A 19,702-nucleotide genomic window follows, 5' to 3' on the forward strand; every position below is an offset into this window, starting at 1 on the left:
CATAGTTTCAAAATTATCAGAACCCTCGTATTAGTAGTATCCGCCAAATTTTGAATTAAAAAGGGGATTCATAGGAAAATAACAGAATAAAACTGAAGGCGCTGAAAACTTATGTGCGTAGAATTGTTCATTATCTTAGTAATCATCTCTTCCAGAATAACTTAATATCTACTTCTTTGAGAAGTTCCGACATCCTCATCCGACACGGTTCGGCTAAATCCTTACCATAAATTTCTTTTTATGCCGTGTAAAGAACTTTTTCCTTAATCAGCTGTTAGATGAAAAGTTTCAAATCCATAACGCAAACCCTTATATCGTCTATCACTTCAAAACTTTAGAAGTACCCATGCGAGGGGTACCACACCTTCTTGCCTGCTCAATAGATAGAAAACTTGAAACAGAAAGCACCAACGAAGTCTCAGAAGTCAGTAACCACCCGTAGCATACCCAAGAGATCTCTGAGGAAGACCACTTGTACTGCAGGTCAAGTTCAAGAATAGAGTATAAGAACTCATTAGGTTAATCTATCGCTGCTAGTTGTATATGAAAGAGTGGCATATAATTTAGACTCAACAAGATGTAGGATGTGTGATTCCGCCCTACTTCCTGTTCCTTGTCTGGTTGTGGACTTGGGGCAGAGCCACCCAACCAAAGGTTTTGTTGATTTAAATTATATACAACTCGTATACACGAGGTGAGGATGGATGAGCCAAGGTTGAGTCTTATCATGAACTACAGAGCAAAAGCCCACATGCATACTATAACAACCGGAGATACCTGAGTGGGAGTGGTAGCGGATTGCAATGGGCTTAAAAATCAAGTTACCAAGGCAACGGATGGACTTGATGCCATTTTGGGTGATCGTCGACAGGTTATCCAAATCCGCATGCTTCCTACCAACAAAGGAAACAGACAAGCTGGAGAAACGGACTAGAACCTACATCAGGGAGATTGTGCGACTGCATGGTGTACCAATATCCATTATCTCGGACCGAGATAGTAGATTCACCTCGAGGTTCTGGCAGTCACTACAAAAATCTCTAGGAACGAGACTAGACAAGAGTACCGCCTACCACCCACAAACCGACGGAAAGAGTGAGAGGACCATTCAAACCTTGGAAAAATACGCTAAGGGCTTGTGTGATCGATCATGGTAAGGCATGGGATACCCATTTACCATTGGTTGAGTTCTCGTACAACAATAGCCATCACACTAGCATCAAGGTTGCTCCATTCGAAGCCCTCTATGGCCGCAAGTGCAGATCACTTCTGTGCTGGGCTGAAGTGGGTAACACGCAACTAGCTAGAGGACAAGTACCTAACAGCACTCTCACTGGCCTGTAAATCATAAAGGAAACTACCGAGAAGGTTGTCCACATCCGAGAACGATTAAAGGCTTCACGAGACAGACAAAAGAGTTATGCGGACAAAAAGACGGAAACCCTTGGAATTTAAGGTTGGGGATCGAGTACTATTCAAAGTCTCACCCTGGAAGGGATTAATACGTTTTGGAAAACGTGGGAAACTAAATCCAAGGTATATCGGACCATTTGAGATCCTTTCCAGGACTGGCCCGGTAGCATAAAAACTTCGATTACCACAGGAGCTCAATAACGTACATCCTACCTTTCATGTGTCAAACCTAAAGAAGTGCTTGTCCGATGAGACCCTCGTCATCCCTCTGAATGAAATTGAAATCAACGAGAGTCTCCACTTCGTAGAAGAACCAGTAGAAATCATGGATAGGGAAATTAAAAGAACAAAACAAAGTCGTATACCCATTGTGAAGGTCCGCTGGAATGCCAAGCGAGGACCTGAATACACTTGGAAGCGCAAAGATCATGTGAAACAAAAACACCCGCATCTCTTCCCTAGTCCATAAATGCCTATCTTAGAATTAATTTCGGGACGAAATTTCCTCTAACGGGGGGATGATGTGACAACCCGATATTTAAAATCAATATAATGACCTAAAGTCAAGTATTATAATCTATTTTTGGAATCAATAAAAATAGCGTAAAAAACGAATTGTTCAACAATCTCAATTGGGTTGCATAAAATGATAGATATCGTGTCAAGGTTTTCAGAAATATAAAGAACACTCAAATCCGAGTTATAACGAAGAAGTTATGACTAATCAAAGATCCGCGTCAAAACCGGTAAAACACTGTTAAGCGTAAAACGCGAAATTCCAATAAAATACCATTTAAAAGTAGTAGATATCACTAAACCATAAGCGTACATAAAAAGAACGTCAAAATCTGATTTCGTATGGGGAAGTTATGATTTTTCTAAGTTTCGGATATAGCAATAGACAGCTAAAAACTCGAAATAGAGATCGAGCGACTTTTGGCCGAAACAATCTAAACGAGAATCGAAGATCTCGACAATAGTAGTACAACGGTAAAAAGACAGACGAAAACGGACATCGGATGAAGAAGTTATGGATTTTTGACGGAGTTTTCCTGTCCCGACCTACTAAAAATAAATATAATAAAATTTAACATCAAAATTAGCCGACGAAGTCTAAACGAGAGTTGTAGAGCATAATCTCACCTTCGCGTCGATATAATGAACGTCAACAACGGAGTTCGTATGCCAAAGTTATGAATTTATGAAGTTCGGGGCGCGAACCCCAACACTGTGTCAGAGTTCACGACGTGAAAAAAGAGGTTCACGACATGAACTCAGTGCTGACGCCTTCTGGAGCCTGACAGACGGAAGTTGCAATGACGCTATAAATAGAAAACGAAGGTCTCGGGTTTAGGCTGCTCATTTCTCTTCTTCTGGCCACTTTTACTCTGCGTTTAGCATCCCGAGACTACCCCGACGCCCCAGTTACGCGTCCAGATCCCGACGAAGGCTTGAAGTCCCGGAGTTCCCGAGAAAAACATTCTTTCCAGTCGAAGTGCTACCCGCGTAAAGCTCGTTTCTTCGCCAGAAACCCGTGGTTACGTCAAGAAAGATCATTCCTAGAAACGACACACTGCCCGAGTCACCACTTATCAGGTGAGTTCATACCCCCTTATTTTCACGTCTTTTCTATGTTTTAGGGGGGAAATACAAGTGAAACACAAGAAAAACTTACGTTGAAATACTTATAAGTTCAAATGTTTTACCTACATCTTATGTATAAATGTTAAATACACAAAATAACGTAACTACTAAAGTTAAAGACTACTTTTCATGCAAGGTTGGTAATACACCAAGGTTTTTCATCCTAACGGAACACCCTTTTTAAAACTATAATAGGTATAGTTACGAGATATTCATGATATTTTTACATACTATAAACAAAAGAGGAAATACTTATATTCACAAGGAAAATGGACTTTTCATACGTAAACCTGTGATACCAAATTTTGTGAGATATCTGAATTCATCGAACCGTTCAGTTCGCAGATTAAGTCCTGTTTTATAAGCCATAATCTCTTATACGGAGAGCGTGATATTTGTGTATAGATCTATATGGGACTGACAATCCCGCACTTAAACTGTTAGCTACAGTTAGACCGGCAGGTCTGGGGTGACAAACGTCATATCATTCCAACGCCTGAACAACGTTGTTACAGGCAGTCTGGGTCAATAGCACGGTTATAAAAACTCACATGGGGTATTAATACATCTCGGTTTACGGGGCTGTTAAACGCCTTAGTGATTGTATATATACTTATATAAATCTACTTATACTAATTCAAGTATGGAAAACACTTATACATTCAGTCTTTTGGAATTTTTTTCAAACTACCACACATACATGGAAAATATTGGATTTTCTAGGAACAAACTCTGTTATTTTACACTGAAAAAGGATACTATTCTTATACAAAAACGCTTATGAACTCACCAACTTAATTGTTGACACTTTTTCAAAACTACTTGTATTTCTCAGGGATTCAGTAATACAGGTAAATCATCAGCTTTTGGGGAAGGGACGTTAAGACGTCAGTCTTAAAACTTATTAAATCATCATATTGTAATTTATTTTGAGACATGTATTGTATTCAAGAATGTAACTTTTAAATTATATTTATGATGGTTGTGTTTACTTTCTTTACAAATATTCAACTGTTATGATACTACGTGAAGTCACCCGCCCCCGAATGTTTCCGCCATTCTGGTTTGGGGGTGTGACAATAACTCCTCCATTCCCGTTAAAGGTCCTGGGTTTGGCATTCGAGAAATCATTATAAGTACACTCTCGCGAGTGCCCATGACTCTCGCCATGGTTAGAAGGATGTGCACCAGCTCCTGACCCACTAGTAGCAGGAGTGTTGATATGAGACATGGCAGCTGCAACAGCTGCCGTGACCGCCGCTTGAAACATAGCAGCGTCGAATTGAGGAGGTGGTGGCGGAGGTGGCGTCGGTGCTTCATTAACAGTGTTACGTCTTGGATTTCTACGAGGGTGCATCTTTTTCTATAAAAGTTAAAAGATAAAAAGATGGTAAGATATCAAGAGTGAATAAGAATTTGATATCTCTGAACTAAAACATTTAGTTCAACATGAATCTTGTATTGAATTGGAAATAGAAGTCTACAACAAGTACAACTTGTAACTGGATGATTTGAAATTGAGTGGTTATTTTTCAAAGAGTATAAAATTGCATGTCGATTAAATTGGCATATTGAATACATAAAGTCTGAAAAACATGATCCTAAACAGGTCTACAATATACCAAATTCTGGGAACAACATCGACATCATACTGACCTACCGAAAATGAAATTTTCGCAGTCGTACTGAAAAACATGAAAAATAACGCTAGAACATATCCGTAGACTTTAATTATAACCAAAAGAGTGAACAGGAAACGAGTAGAGTATTATCCATTTCTTAAAACAAAATAAAGGATAAGTAGAGTTTCTCCTACTGGTGACGGGCATCACTCGGACGAACCCTCAACTCAGCCAGTTGATGCTCCACATTGTCTCTCATTGCTCTGTTATGAGCAAGTTCAAGATTACGAATACTCTCTGTATTGGCATTTGTGTCAGCATCTAACTCTATGGTTTGCTGAATGGCTGCCACTCCTAGCTCAACATTTCGAGCCATTCTGTAAACCAAAATAGGAAGAATTCTGTCTGCAGAGCCTCCCTCACTTATGTTGTAGAAGCTTCGGTATCCATTGTAGGGTAAGGGTTGACCTTGCTCTCGGCTCCACCTTCCCAAGTTCTCAGCCCATGAAGGTGTCGGACCTTGGAAATTTTGTCGTGGATTAGGATTTTGGGCAACTGGTGGTGGATTATAGGCTTCTGATTCGGAATCACTGTCTTCAGGAAAATTTTATGCAAAATCATCATCTAAGGGAATTTCATGATTTTCTTCTGGCTCTGCATCTTGTCCTTGACCGGGGAGGTATGGGTCTCCGGGTAAATGAAATCCAACCATTGTTATCTAAGCGAGAATAGAGATAAGAGATATAGAATATAGTTAGTAACGATAGATTAAGGATACAAGTTTCTATGAGAGAGACTTACAGTTAACAAGTAATGTATTCTTTATGACTTGTTCTAGGTATTACTATAACTATAAAGTGTATACTAATTATATATAACTTGGGTATAAGCGACCTTTGGTTAAATGACCCGACTCTAAATCCACAACCAAACAAGGAACATGAAATGAAGCTAGATCACATATTCTAAGTCTATATAACTTTAATTATATATAACTGTAATATACCCTTAATATTTATAATTGTACCCTCAATGGTTATATTGTTTTCACATGTTTGTTCTTAGTATATCGTGCCTAAAATACCCCTATAGTATTTTAATCTTTATGTTATGTTCTAGAGTTCTTCTGAATATGTATGGTTGGTAAGTTTTAGACATGTCGCAACACTACTATCACTCCCAAACACATGTTGGTCATATCTGAAATCAATATAGTTGATCAGGCTATATTAATCGCAGATATGATTACATAACTGCCCAGGTTTGACTGTAATGACTACCTTCCAAATACTTTTAAGTTCTTATGAATGTGATATTGTACTTGTAGGTATGAGTGTTAGTATACTTCTTGTAAAATACTTAAAATTTTTAAATATATATATATACTTGTAGTCAGAGCTCTTAGCCCCAAATGTATTTATAGTTTGTATATCTTTTATGGATTGATATACTGAGTTCACTATAAACATTGCTCTTATACCAATCTGTCACACCCCCAAACCAGACGGCAGAAACGTCCAGGGGTGGATGACTTCATTTGTAGTATCACGACACATGTATTATAGTAATCAGAGTACAAATAACCACTGTATTTAAAAAGTATGAATATTTACATGTGTTTCATCATTGTATACTGAAACCAAAATAGTTATACAAAAGAAGAAGATATGGCTGAGTATAGCTCCAACTTCTCAAAAGCTCGGGGAGTACCTGTCTACTGATTCCCTGATAATACAAGTAATTTGAAAAGAGAGTATCAACATAAAGTTAAGTGAGTGCATAAGTATTTATGTTTAAAAGTATGTTTCCGTATCTTGAATATGTAAATTGCTCCAGAAAATCCTATATTTTCTGCTGTATATGAAAAGTAGTTTTATTCTCATAAAACTGTTCTATTTGTAAATCAATGTTCTGTATTTGTATCCCTTTATGTAAAACTTGTAATTGTGAGTGTGCCTAGTTCCACAAGTTGTTATTGTAAACTGTAATGTACTACTGTATTTTGTATTTTGTAAACTAGTACTTTAAAAAAATACCTACGTTTAGTTGATTATACACTAACATATTGTTAATATCTTTTTAATGAGTTATTATAACCATACTGAGACTAGATGGCCTGAAACAAACGCTTTGTAGGCGTTTAAACTGTTGATAACAATTGTCACTCATTGGCGTGTATGCCTGACTGTAGCTAGCAGCCTGAGTGCGGGGTTGTCAATCCCAATATAGATCTACACACAACTTGTTTCGATCCCTTGGCTGGAGATTCTGGTTATAATATCAGGACTTTAACTATGTTGTTTAAATGAATTAAACAACCTGAATCAAATGACTCATAAAAAGCATATAAACGTTACATGTATAATAGTTATGAAAACCCAATCATCCTGAAATAATGATTGATTGTATATTCCTGAATTAGTATTCTTAACATGTATTTGAAAGTTGTATACCCTTGATTTGTTTTGAATCAAACCTTCGTTTCTTGTAATACGGTGTATTCTAGTATACTTGAATCATGAATTAATGTTCTACGTATCATAAATTATACCTATTATAATTTATATGTACTTTCTAAATTGATATTAACTATTTTTAAATTTAACCCTTTGCTCAACATGTTACAAAGGGTATTTAAACTGAATGAAATAACTTTTATATTTATATACATATACAATTATATATAAGTAAAATTTAAACGACATTCGGACAAATAACCGATACTATAAGCCCACATTCAAACAAGGAAAATGACCCATAATAAGTTATCAATCCTAAGCCTTTTAAATCTTATATATATATATATATATATATATATATATATATATATATATATATATATATATATATATATATATATATATATATATATATATATGAATTTTGGGGAAAATATAAGTTTATAAAATAGTTTAATATTTTGAAGTATTTTGATGACTTAATGTCATTTTATCACGATTTGAAATCATTTGTTTGTAACACAAAATTCTTGTGTTAGACTTGTATCCCCCCCCCCTAAAAACATTAAAAATTATGAAAATACGGGGGTATGAACTCACTTGATACGTGGTGATTTGGATAATGTTTCATTTTCCGGAAAAGAGTTTATTTGATGAAAAATCGGCTTTACTTGGACAGAGTTTCGACTAGAGAAGGTTGTTTTTCTCGAGAATCTCGGGGCTTCGAGGCTTGCTTAGGGTTTTAGATATGATGTCGGGGCTTTGGGGGTTGTAAGTAAGTTTGTGGGAGTGAAAGAGGTGAAAGAGGGTGGAAAATGGTGTAAAAATGGGGTTAAAACCGGAGGATCTCGCAGCTATATATAGGCCGAAGCCTCGGATCCGAAGGAAGGGGGAAGGGACGTGTGTCTCGGACAGGTGGCAAGCCGCGTCGGCTTCTCATTGGGCCGCGACTTCGGTCGAATCAGGAGAGGTCACAGGGCGACACCGGGCGGTCTGGCATGCGAGGCGACGTGGCCGGACACGTACCATGCGAAATTTCTCGGTTTTCAAGGATTTCTCGATTTTTGTGCCCAAAACTTGCGAAATTCATAACTTTCGCATACGAGATCCGTTTTGACGTTCTTTATATGCACGCGTAGGTAAAATTATACTCTACGACTTTTTTTTAGACTTTGTTGGATAATTTTGAGTTTATTTTTAATATTATTATTTTTAACAGACCGGGATAGGAAAATCTGTTAAAAATTCATAACTTCTTTATCCGAAGTCCGTTTTTGTCTGTCTTTTCACCGTTGTACTACTATTGACGAGGCCTTCGATTCTCGTTTAAGTTGTGTCGGCTAAAAATTACTCGATCTTTATTTCGAGTTTTTAGTTGTATACTACTATACTGAAACTTAGAAAAATCATAACTTCCTCATATAAAGTCAGATTTTGACGTTCTTTTTATGAAAGTTCTAGGTTTAACATATTCTACAACTTACATTTAGATTGTTAAGGCAAAAAATCCTTTATTGAAAACTCACTTTTTACACTGAACAGTGTTTTGCTGGTTTTGTCGCGGATTTTCGATTGGTCATAACTTCTTCGTTATAACTCGGATTTTAGTGTTCTTTATATTTTTGGAAACCTTGTTACAATCTCTACCACTTTGTTCATCCCAATCGAGATTGTTTAATACTTCATTTTTGAGGGTCGATTATGTAAATATACACAGTATGCTAAAATTTCTCTTTATTATTTTAAAAAGAAGTACAAATTGATTTATACTATTACATAGATTTGAAATAATGGTTTGTTACATTATACTCTTCAATTATGGTTATATTATAGTAATAGTACCCGTAGTAAAAATTATAACTTCGGAAATCCTCGATCGTTTCATAACTTTTTTTGTTGACGGGACTTAAATAGTTTTACGCTTGAGATGTACCAATAGCACGTATCATTAGGAACTTACCCTTGATTGCTTCTCTTTCGTTCGTGCTACCCCTTCTTATTTCCGAATATACCTTTTTCAAATTCAGTAGCCAATCCGGAAGTGAACAAATTGTTCCTAATCCCTTCTTTATTAGACAACGAAGTTACACTTAGTGATGATTTAGAATGCGACCTAAGGATCACTGCGGATTTAGCACCCAATGCAGTTGATGCTTTATAAGAACTTATAACGCTCTTTTAAGTTAGATAATATCTAACTAGATAATCTTTTTAACTAGGTCGCCATGGTTGGATCATGATTTCCATGATCCTAATTTCTCCCAATCTAGACTATAGAACTCGAATTTGGGAAACATTAATTTGATTATAGCTAAAGAGTTGGGCTCTTCCCTTGAGAAATTAACTCAAAATAATCAAAGAGATCTCAAAGGCACCACCTCTCCAGCTATACAATCGTATTCGGCTGAGTTCTAATAGAATACGTCACGAATTGAATTTCGGGACGAAATTCTTTCAACCGGGGGAGACTGTGACAACCGTCAAAATTCGAGTCGGTTCTAGATTTGACTAAACTTAGTTGCACATATAGGCACGACACATACTAGACTTGGTAACTAGAAGCTAAGTTATAATCTAATAGAAACTTGGAAACAATTAGAAACGATGGACAGTGTACTTAGATTTCACATTGTTATGTGAATTCTACAACTACTTAACTGTAGAGACTATCCATATTCGGGTCACTCTTTGACTCGAACACCTTTTCATGAATCATACACACACATTATGCACTTGACCTAGTAGTAGAAATTAGGTCGGAGTCTTGTGGAACTTAAGTCAAAGTTGAAACTATGACTAGTATACTTGGTTCTTCAAGTTCGCTTGAATCTCGGAAACACTACATATAAATGCCAATAAAATGACAAAAAAGAATTACAAACATTATTTATAACTATAAAAGAGTTATAATACCATAAGATATATTGAAGTCTCCAAGATTCTATTGATTTTGATATCCAAAGATTTATTAAATCTCAAAATCCTAAAAGCCCTAAAACTTAAATTTTATAATGTTTAACATCAAGAATTCTATAAAAATAGTTATGAAACTTACAATATTATCTTAAAATAATTTAATTCAGGGAAATATAATCAAGGAAAATAAAAATTTAAGTCATTAACATTTACCCTTAATTTATAAGTCAAAAATCATATTTTATGAGTAAAAACTATATTAAGGTGCATATTTTATAAAAATTTGGTGTTTTTTATAAAATAATTGGAATTTTATAAAAATGGAAGAGTGAGGGAACCTCTCCTCTTTTCAAAATTCGTCCCCCCTCTTTCCTAGGCACCCTCTTCCCAAAACTTCAAACATTCACTTCACCCTCACACTCCATCTTCCCCTCTTCACTCTCTCTCACACTCCAACACCTACTCCACTCATTTCTCTCAAAAATCTCTCTAAATTCACGAAAATTATACAGTGAAGAACACTTCTCAAGAACAAAATCTTCATCATTTGATGTTATTCTTAAAGGTAGATACGAAAATCCTTTACTTTCCTTCACTTTTCTTTCAAGTTTTACAAAGTTTGCTACATTCTCTCCATCTTCTACTCCATTCTAATGAAAGATCATGAACACATAAACACACACACACTCACGATTTTGATGATGATGGTGGTAGGATTTAACCCAAAAACAACATGCATGTTGTAGATGGTGAAGTCCCATGACCAAAACCTAAGTCAAAATCAACATAATGAATTTTTCTACATGTTTTGGTGGAAAATCACGACATGCACCCTAAGTTTTCTTTCAAAAATGATTTTTGAACATTTCAAACTCATGATTAGTCTTCAAACCAACATGCATGTGATGATCTTCAAGCTTAGACGCTAGATGATCAATGTTTGTTGTCAAAAGCTTTCAAATATGTTCATGAATGATTTATTCCCAAATAAATATCTAAAAATTCGTTTCTGATCAAATCCGATTTTTCCCAAAATTCCACCAACAAAATAAGATGGTCTGTAAATTTTCAGAAATTAATTCATTTTTCTCTAATTATTATAATTATTGCAATAAAATAGGGAAATAAATCATATAAAATACTTTCTGAGGTCTATAAATCCTAGGTAAATTCGTGGATGACCCGTAAAGTAAATGATGACATTTAAGTGAGTTTCATCCATGTTGGTTACTGTTTGGTACGGGTTTGGGTTTTTTTTAATTAAAATAAATCATAAAACCACTTTAAGGAATATGAAAAGGCTATATAAAAGTTTTTGCAGATCCTAACTTATGTGCAATACTCAGAAAAATATTTTCAGAATTTTTTCATAATGCATACCTATTTTTCCCCAATTTTTGTATTTATAATGGACAAATAATGGGAAAAATAGTTCTACTCATCCAAATTTCATGAAAATTAACCACAACACCTTATAATATATTAGAACTCTAAATAAAAATTTGGATGATTTTTCTTTTAGTAAGCTATTTTTCTTCTATTTTCTAAGATTAAGTACACTTAAATCCACAAAATCGGATTACAGTATATAAAAATCATCATTGGTATTTTTGCCGGATTATGTACACTGCAAATGAAGTTTAAATTTTTTTTGGTAATTTAATTTAACTATTTGATAATTATTTACCAATTAATGATTATTCAAGAGAGTAAAACAAAGAAAAAAATAGCAAATCTAATTGAAAAATATCTTTTATATTTTTCACAGCTTCTACATGTATACTAACATTGTTACGAAAATTTTGGGCAATTTTGGAAACTGTCTTCTAATTATTTCCATTTTTGTTAGAATAAATGCACAAAAATCATAAAATCGGGATAAACTGTTTAGAACCCCATTTTTATATTTTTCCCAGCTTAAGTATGTTTAGTGGCAGTATTATAAAAAGTTTGGGAATTTTTATCGTCTGGAAACTATTTTTCATGAATTTATATTGTTATGAAGGCTTAAAAATTTGGAAAAATAGTTTGACACATAAAAACTTCAAGAGAAAACTTCTGGAAGACCTCTACTTTATTTAGATCGAAAATAGAAAGTTTGAGAATTTTTGGAAACTGTTTGATAATATTTTGGATTTTTAGGAGTTTAAAACACCTTTAAATGTGTTGAAATACCTCAATTAATATTACAAAAATCTGGAAAATAATATCCAAAATTATCTTGATCACATGAGTTATAAAATATCACCATTTCAGAAAATTGTTACCCATTTAATATAAAACCAATATTAGAACTAAAATTTGGCATTTTTCTATATGTAGAATTTAGTATATTAGCATTAGATTTCGACATAGAAACTCACTAGCGTGTGTTTGATGTCGTAGAATCCCGGTTGTAAGGCTTTGGTATATTCCGAGGTACCACTTGTAGCTACTTAAAACATTGTGAGTATTCACGACCCCTCTATTTTCAGTTTTTATGTTTTGGGGTGGAAAAGCATGTCCGAAAAACTATTTATTGTTCGTTGTATTTAAACTGATTTGTATCAAACATGATTGCTATATTTTGCTATGTATGTCTATGCAACTTGAAAAATGAGGCCTTATCGTCTTAAGTCCCTTCTCTTACACTTTAATCCAACCATTAACTCTTTGAGCCAATGGTCATTATGGATAGCGCTATTAGGAATTGACAACTCCTCACTCGCCCGATTGCTTGAGTGCATGATACGATATAATCTATGGAACGATAAGCATAGATCTTGATAGGGCATCAAACATAGGCTTGGTTGTGAACTAATTATTTCCTCATATACATACAAACTTGTTATTTATTATGGCAATAAACTTGTTTATTAATTATAGCAATGAACTTTGTTTCTCATTATACCAATGAACTTTGTTTCTCATTACAACAACGAACTTTTATTACTAGAAACTTATATACTTGTTTTAGCAATGAAATTGTTTGCTCCTTGTTGCAACGAACTTGATTACTCATTTTAGCAATGAAACTTGTTTACTCGTTTGAGTAACGAACTTTATTTCCCATGAGAATATGAACGTTGCATCTCATTTGGGCAACATACTTTATTGTTCATGATGACAACGAACTTTGTTTACACAAACTTATTTACTCATTTTAACAATATACTTTTATTTATGGAAACTTTTATCAAAACTTTGATTTCGATTCATGAAACAATATTATTTTTTTTTATCTGTGACTACTTACCAACTATTTTTATAGTTGACGTTCGTTTAACATGTTTTTTCAGGAATCATCAAGTAAGTGGCACTGAGGGACACATCACTTTTAGGAGCATTCGCATGTGTTGTATTTCAATTTACATTATAATTTCAATTAAAAATTTGTTCAAACTCATTGTAAATTTGTAATGATTTTTAATACTATGGTTGGTGTTGTCTTTTAACTTTTGCTATGAAATCCATTGTACTGCCACGCCCCGTATTTCCGCTTTAGCGGGGTGTGACAGATTATCATAAGTTTTAGTGTGATATGGATCCCATGTATCAACATGTATCAACATGAACCATAAGCTTTGGCGGGGTGTGATAGATTATCATAAATTACTAATGGAAAATGGGAGTTTGTTTTGTCTAGATTTAGAACAAACTTCACAAGAATCACAAGAAGTATCAATAAAATATGATTTACTAAGTAAATCGGGAGTTTTTAACTTGTACATAGGAAGATGCCCAAGTGTTTTTTGCCAAACAGATACATAAATGTTTTTAGAAACAAAATTAAAGATGAAAACAAAAACAGATGAATGAAATTTTGGTGTTGAAGTAACAGAAAGAACTACTACTTCATTGCTACTAGAATTTGATTATAAAAATAGAGCCTAGTACGATGTCTACCAAGAACCAGAGGCCTCTTCTGAGAAGGGCCCTGTAACAAGAAACAAAAATGTTCTGAAAAAACAACTAAAGTTCGTAAAAGTCTGTACAATTTGGCTATGGAAAGAAGGTTCAACTTAAATAAAGGGACACAAAGAACATGATGAAGTATGATAGATTTGGCTAAGACAACACTCCCAAACTCATAAGCATTAGTTTGTTGACCATTTGGTAAAGTAATCTGATAAGGACTTTTGAGCTTTTGAATATTAATAAGAGCAGATTTATTAAAACACATATGATCAGTGGCTCCTAAATCTATTATCCATGTCATTGCATTAGTTTCAATACAATGATATTTAATTGGATAATCAAAAATATCTTCAGAGAATAAAGCATTACCAGCCAAATTTGTAGACTTGTGAAGATTCTTGTCTAATATTGTTGTTATTAAGCTTGCTCAATAGAGAACACAATTGATGATACTGATCATTAGAGAGTTCTTGCATTGAATGAGTCAAAGTTCGAGACTCTTTAGGACCATCTTCTGAGAGAAATTGACCAGACACATTAGCAACAACCTTGTTCTTGTTGAACTTAAAATCCTTTGGGAATCCAGTTAGTCTATAATGTTTATTAGCTGTATGACCACTTTTCTTGCAGAAATAACATGATAGACTCTTCTTGTTCTCATTTTTGGATTTGAAATTGTTTGTTGTAACATTGGATCTTGTATTCATTAAAGCATATTCAAGTAAAAAGTGTGATGAAGACTGTACATCACGTTGTTTCTCATCTTGAATGAGAAGAGAATAGGCCTTGATAAATTTGGGAAGAGGATTCATCATCAGAATACATGGAACTATAATCTCCATTTAGCCCCATTAGAATTTTGATAAGCTTTTGATTTTGTTGAAGTTATTGCATCTCATGAGCTGCAGAGCAAGTTCAGTTTGGTATGATAGAAAGAACACTTAATTCAACCCACTATTTTTTCCGTTTGGTGAAATAACTAGCCAAATCACTAGTTCTTTGAGTGAGATCTGAAATCTCATTTTGAAGTTGATACAATTTTGCACCATTTGATTGACCAAATCGATCATTGAGATCTTTCCAAACTTCTTCAGTAGTGGGTGAATAGAGAACAGATTCAACAATATCGCTATAGAGGACATTCAAAATCCATGATGTCACCATATCATTGCATCATTGCCAGAGATCAAAATTGATGTGATTAGCGGAAGGTTTAGTTACTTTACCATTGACAAATCCCAGTTTGTTCTTCGCAGATAGTGCAATTGTAATCGCCTTCTTCCACGATCCAAAATTGGATCCATCAAATTGTTTGGTAACTAATTGCATAACAGGATGATCTGAGGGATGAAGATAGAGTGGATCTAAAGAAGTAATTTGAGTTCTAGCGGAATTAGAACTTTCATGTACTGTTCCAGTCATCTCCATTGAAGCAACAAATAAAGAAGATGAATTAAACAAATCTTAATGAAAAAAATGAATCAAACTTTGAGCATGAATCAGATTCAGCTTTAATACCATGTTGATTCTGGTATGAACATGAACGTGAAATGTAGGGAGAGGAAGAGGAAGTAGAGAGAAGGAATCTTCTTTTGTTTTTACTCTCTCACTAACTGATTACATCTTACACAAGCAAACAAATTATTAATACAAGTTTCTCACTAACTAACTTGACATGGAAGCTTACTAAACTAACTAACAGTCACGTGATAAACACGTGAAGTTATTAACAAATAGTTGTTAAGACTAACTAATATAACAACATCGGACGAGGTAACAATGCATCATCACACAATTGTGATCCATGTTATATAGAGATAGAATACAATCAATACACGTTGCAACGAAAAAAAAACTCGATTCATAACATGGTAACCACGATAACCCTACACATAACCAATGGCATGAGGATTGATATCCATGAGTCTTGGGAAAACCTCATACTGACGAGTTTAACGCATGGTTAAGCACCATTAAACATGTATAGATATGAAAGACATGTTGAACCACATGGAACTAAATCTAGTTCCGATTAAACTTTGAAACCACGTTTCTCTTTGGCGGGAGCATATGAAGAACTAATGAAGACTAAAAGGGAATTCCAAATTCAAGACATGGGAAAATATGAAGAACTTGAAATCAGGTAATTTCTTACAAGCCAACTATCCACAAGAAGATTTTCTAGGTTACCATAATATGGAAGACTATCTGTATAGAAGTTCATCAAAGGGTCCAAGAGACTTCAAATGTGATGCGATGTGTCCTAAAATCTATGTATCGCCTTTGGGTTGTTACACAATATTAGACTTGAAATTAATTTATGGTTTCATAAGCCTCCAATAGAATTTGACATATGTGAGTGTTTTTCATATTTGATTAAAGGTCGAGAAGCAACTTGATGGTAATGGAAAGGTTGGTGGGATTCGACTGATTCATATAATAATGGTTTATACTCCAGTCTTCGCTAAGGACCTACCACTAAGGCCAAGTTCTTAATAGGTAGTGGAAATTTGGTACTCTTAACTCTCATGTTGACAATGTCTTGAAAGTATGATCTTATAAGTGCCCTAAACGGTGTGGTACTTGCACTCATTATACAAATCCAACTTAAGTGTAAGGTTTGAATGTTCTAGTTAGTTAGGTGTACAACTATGATTATAAGAAAGCGAACATGAAAAATAAGTTATTCATTTGAACGTATTAAGTAAAATGTATGGAAATAATAATAAAATGAAGTACCTGAGCACCTAATAGAATGAGTATCCACACAACCCGGCCAAGACAATTACTTAACCCTATGTGTCTAGCTTACACAATTTGTGTATGAATAAAGAAAAATGCTTAGTTTGTGCAACCTAAGTTGATGGAAAATAAAGTTCACCTAATTAGATGTGAAATATTCATTTGGTCCTCATTACAAAATTATATTGTGGTTGACTTGTATGGGTGTTATTGGGAATACTAAACTATTTCCAAAGGTTCCACTTTTAGATTAACCGTATTCAATCATCCCACCAAGAATCCAAATATACTTGTACCAATGGGATCGAGTTCTCGTTGATGACATTCTTCTTGTGGTAGTTGATAATGGTCATATGTGGAGGGCATAAAGTGTTGATATCATGGTATATAGTGTCATATTGATAAAATACACAAGATATGATTGATGGTGTCTTTGATCATCAACGTTCGTTACATTATAGTTGGTATGATTAAACCACTCCCCGTGATAATAATTTTTATCAACATATAACTACCTCAAGCTCACATGATAAACATTATCAAACGTTTCCTCTTGGCCTGCATATATCAAAAAATCCCTTCCAACCTTTCCATGATTTGTAGATGATCATTTGTATGTACACTTTTTCTTTCTTAACCATCATCTTCCATATTTTGCGTTGTTATGCTTCTCACATTAATTTTTTCTACATCCCTCTTTATTCTCTTATTTCTTTTCTCTTGACTATATTTTCTACTAAATATCATGTATTTCCTTGCCTCGTCGTCGATCGTGATCTCATTTACTCATTTATGTTAATATATCTTTGTGCTTCTATATTTATTTAATGTATAACAATATGTATACCACACATATCAATTTCAATAGAGGAAGCTTAGGACCATTCATTGAACTATGATGATAATGATGTGTCTGAAAACTCATAGTGTTTAAAAGGATTCTAGGCACCTGTGGTTTAATATATGTATGTGAGGTGCTTATTTAGGTCCTTGGTTGTGAAATATGCCAACGGGTTGCATATGTCCTCAATGACATTCCCCTAAGTTGTGCAAAACAAAATGCGGGTTTTTATGTAATATTCTTTCTGTAATACCCGGTACTTGCAGGTATGCTTTATTTCCTTTTTATTTAAACGTCTTAGAACTTGAGTGTTTTTAACCTACGTGGGGCGTAGGAGGAGTAGTGGACATAAGACTCAAATGCTTTACGTTAGGCGTAGAGCTGGTTACACAGGGCGTAGCCGTGTATGTGCCAACCCTAATTTTTGGTGTTGTGATCCCTATTTATGGTCTCTAACCCTTTGAGGGCCTTCTTACCATCAGCCTCCACCCCTTCATACTCACCTCCCTAAACACTATATTCATTGAGTGATTTTTGAGGCCTTTGTATGATATTTTGGTGCACTTTATAGAAGGAACACCCCATTATTGAAGATTGGAGTGCTTAAGCTTGTGGATCTAGGATCTTTTGACTCTTATCCATCTCCAGAAGGTATAATGTTTGTACTTTATGATTTCTTTGCTAGATCTAGCTAGGATGTTAAAATTTATGCCTTTTTGGTCCCATTTTTTGTTGGGTTTTGAGCATTCTAACACTCCTATGGTGTACATGCAACCCTATAAACCTTGGATCTATGTTTTCTCTATTATACATGCAAATATTAACTATTCCAAGGTTTCATCCTAACTAGCATATTATGAAGTACCTATACTACAAAGTTCTAGTTAGATGACATACCTTTTGATGTAGCTTGATGTCTTCAAGCTTTAAGAGCTTAGCCCCAATAGTGTGGAAGCCTCAAATGGAATCTCAAATCACCAAAACACCTTGGAAGAACTTGAGAGAATATGTATGCACACTAAAATCGGCCCACTCTTATTTTCACACACTTGTTCCAATTTTGTGAGCCAAGGACCCCTTTATATATTATGGAGGATTAGGGTTACATCCATGTAAACCCTAATACCCATGACCTTTCATTTACATAGGATCCATGGGTTAAAAGCTCCATGGACCATCCATGAAAGCTTAGCCCAACATAAATGAACTTGGCCCATTCCATATATATAAGAGTCCATATTTAATTAGTTCTTTTTGATCACTTAATTAATTCTAAATTAATTCTTGATCAATACTAATTAAATAATATGATTCCATATTAATATATTAGAACTTATAATATATTAATATAAATCATAAATATAGTATTCTCAAAAGACTATCCATATAAATTGTGCCGGTGAAGTGCAACCCAAATGGACCATGCCGGGTCGGGTCAAGTACATACCAAATATTGTTATGGACTTAGACATTAATCCAACAGTCTCCCACTTGGATAAGTCTAAAACTATTATTGAGTATGACTTCAAAACCTAACTGGAAATCATAGCTCTTAAAGTCGTTGTCGAACTCTAACCTTGTCAATGAGTTGTCCATTAGATAGGGGATCATATATTCCTCCATTCTAGATATCATATGGACTGAGACATGGATTATAATCATTCTCTCTGTCCATTTGTTGTTTCCCGATTTTTGATTTATGATGACTGACTGATTGAACAAATCAAATCAGTCCTGGCTTGGTCAAGCACTCACATGTGTCATCGTTAAATCATCGAGGGGCCCACAGATATCGCTTTTATCCTGAAGGTAAAAGGAATGGATAAACTTCGACTCATATGGCTTGTTCTACTACTTGTTGAATCATACACAAAGGCACGTTTTATAACATCGAGTTACCAATGCGGTTTCGTGCAATCAATGTACAACCAACTCATAGTAACAACTCATATCTCTAGGTTTGAAGAATATAAGATATTATCGTCTCATGATCACTCGTGATAAAATCCATGAAGTGATTCAAATGAGCGCGAGTTGAATCCAATACTCAGAACTTATGAGCACTCATGAGTGTTGTAGCACAACTTTGTCCACCAACTTGGACCTCTACAAGCCAACCCATGACAGTCTTGATTCATATCTACTTCCAACATATGACCGACTGTGGA

General features: G+C 34.6%; 1 protein-coding gene across 1 annotated transcript; it reads right to left on the reverse strand.

Moving 5' to 3' along the window:
* Positions 1-14,905: 14,905 nt before the first annotated feature.
* LOC145105553 (uncharacterized) lies at positions 14,906-15,379 on the reverse strand. The gene is made up of 2 exons (XM_079042636.1): positions 15,132-15,379; positions 14,906-15,080 (listed from the first exon to the last, which is right to left on the reverse strand). Exons 1-2 carry the CDS (start codon positions 15,377-15,379, stop codon positions 14,906-14,908), a joined length of 423 nt encoding a protein of 140 aa, XP_078898762.1.
* Between the last annotated feature and the right edge of the window lie 4,323 nt (positions 15,380-19,702).

This window comes from Lactuca virosa, chromosome 4 (genome assembly GCF_052849685.1).
Source record: "Lactuca virosa cultivar CGN04683 chromosome 4, Lactuca_virosa_CGN04683_v6, whole genome shotgun sequence".
In the NCBI taxonomy this organism is placed as follows: Eukaryota; Viridiplantae; Streptophyta; class Magnoliopsida; order Asterales; family Asteraceae; genus Lactuca; species Lactuca virosa.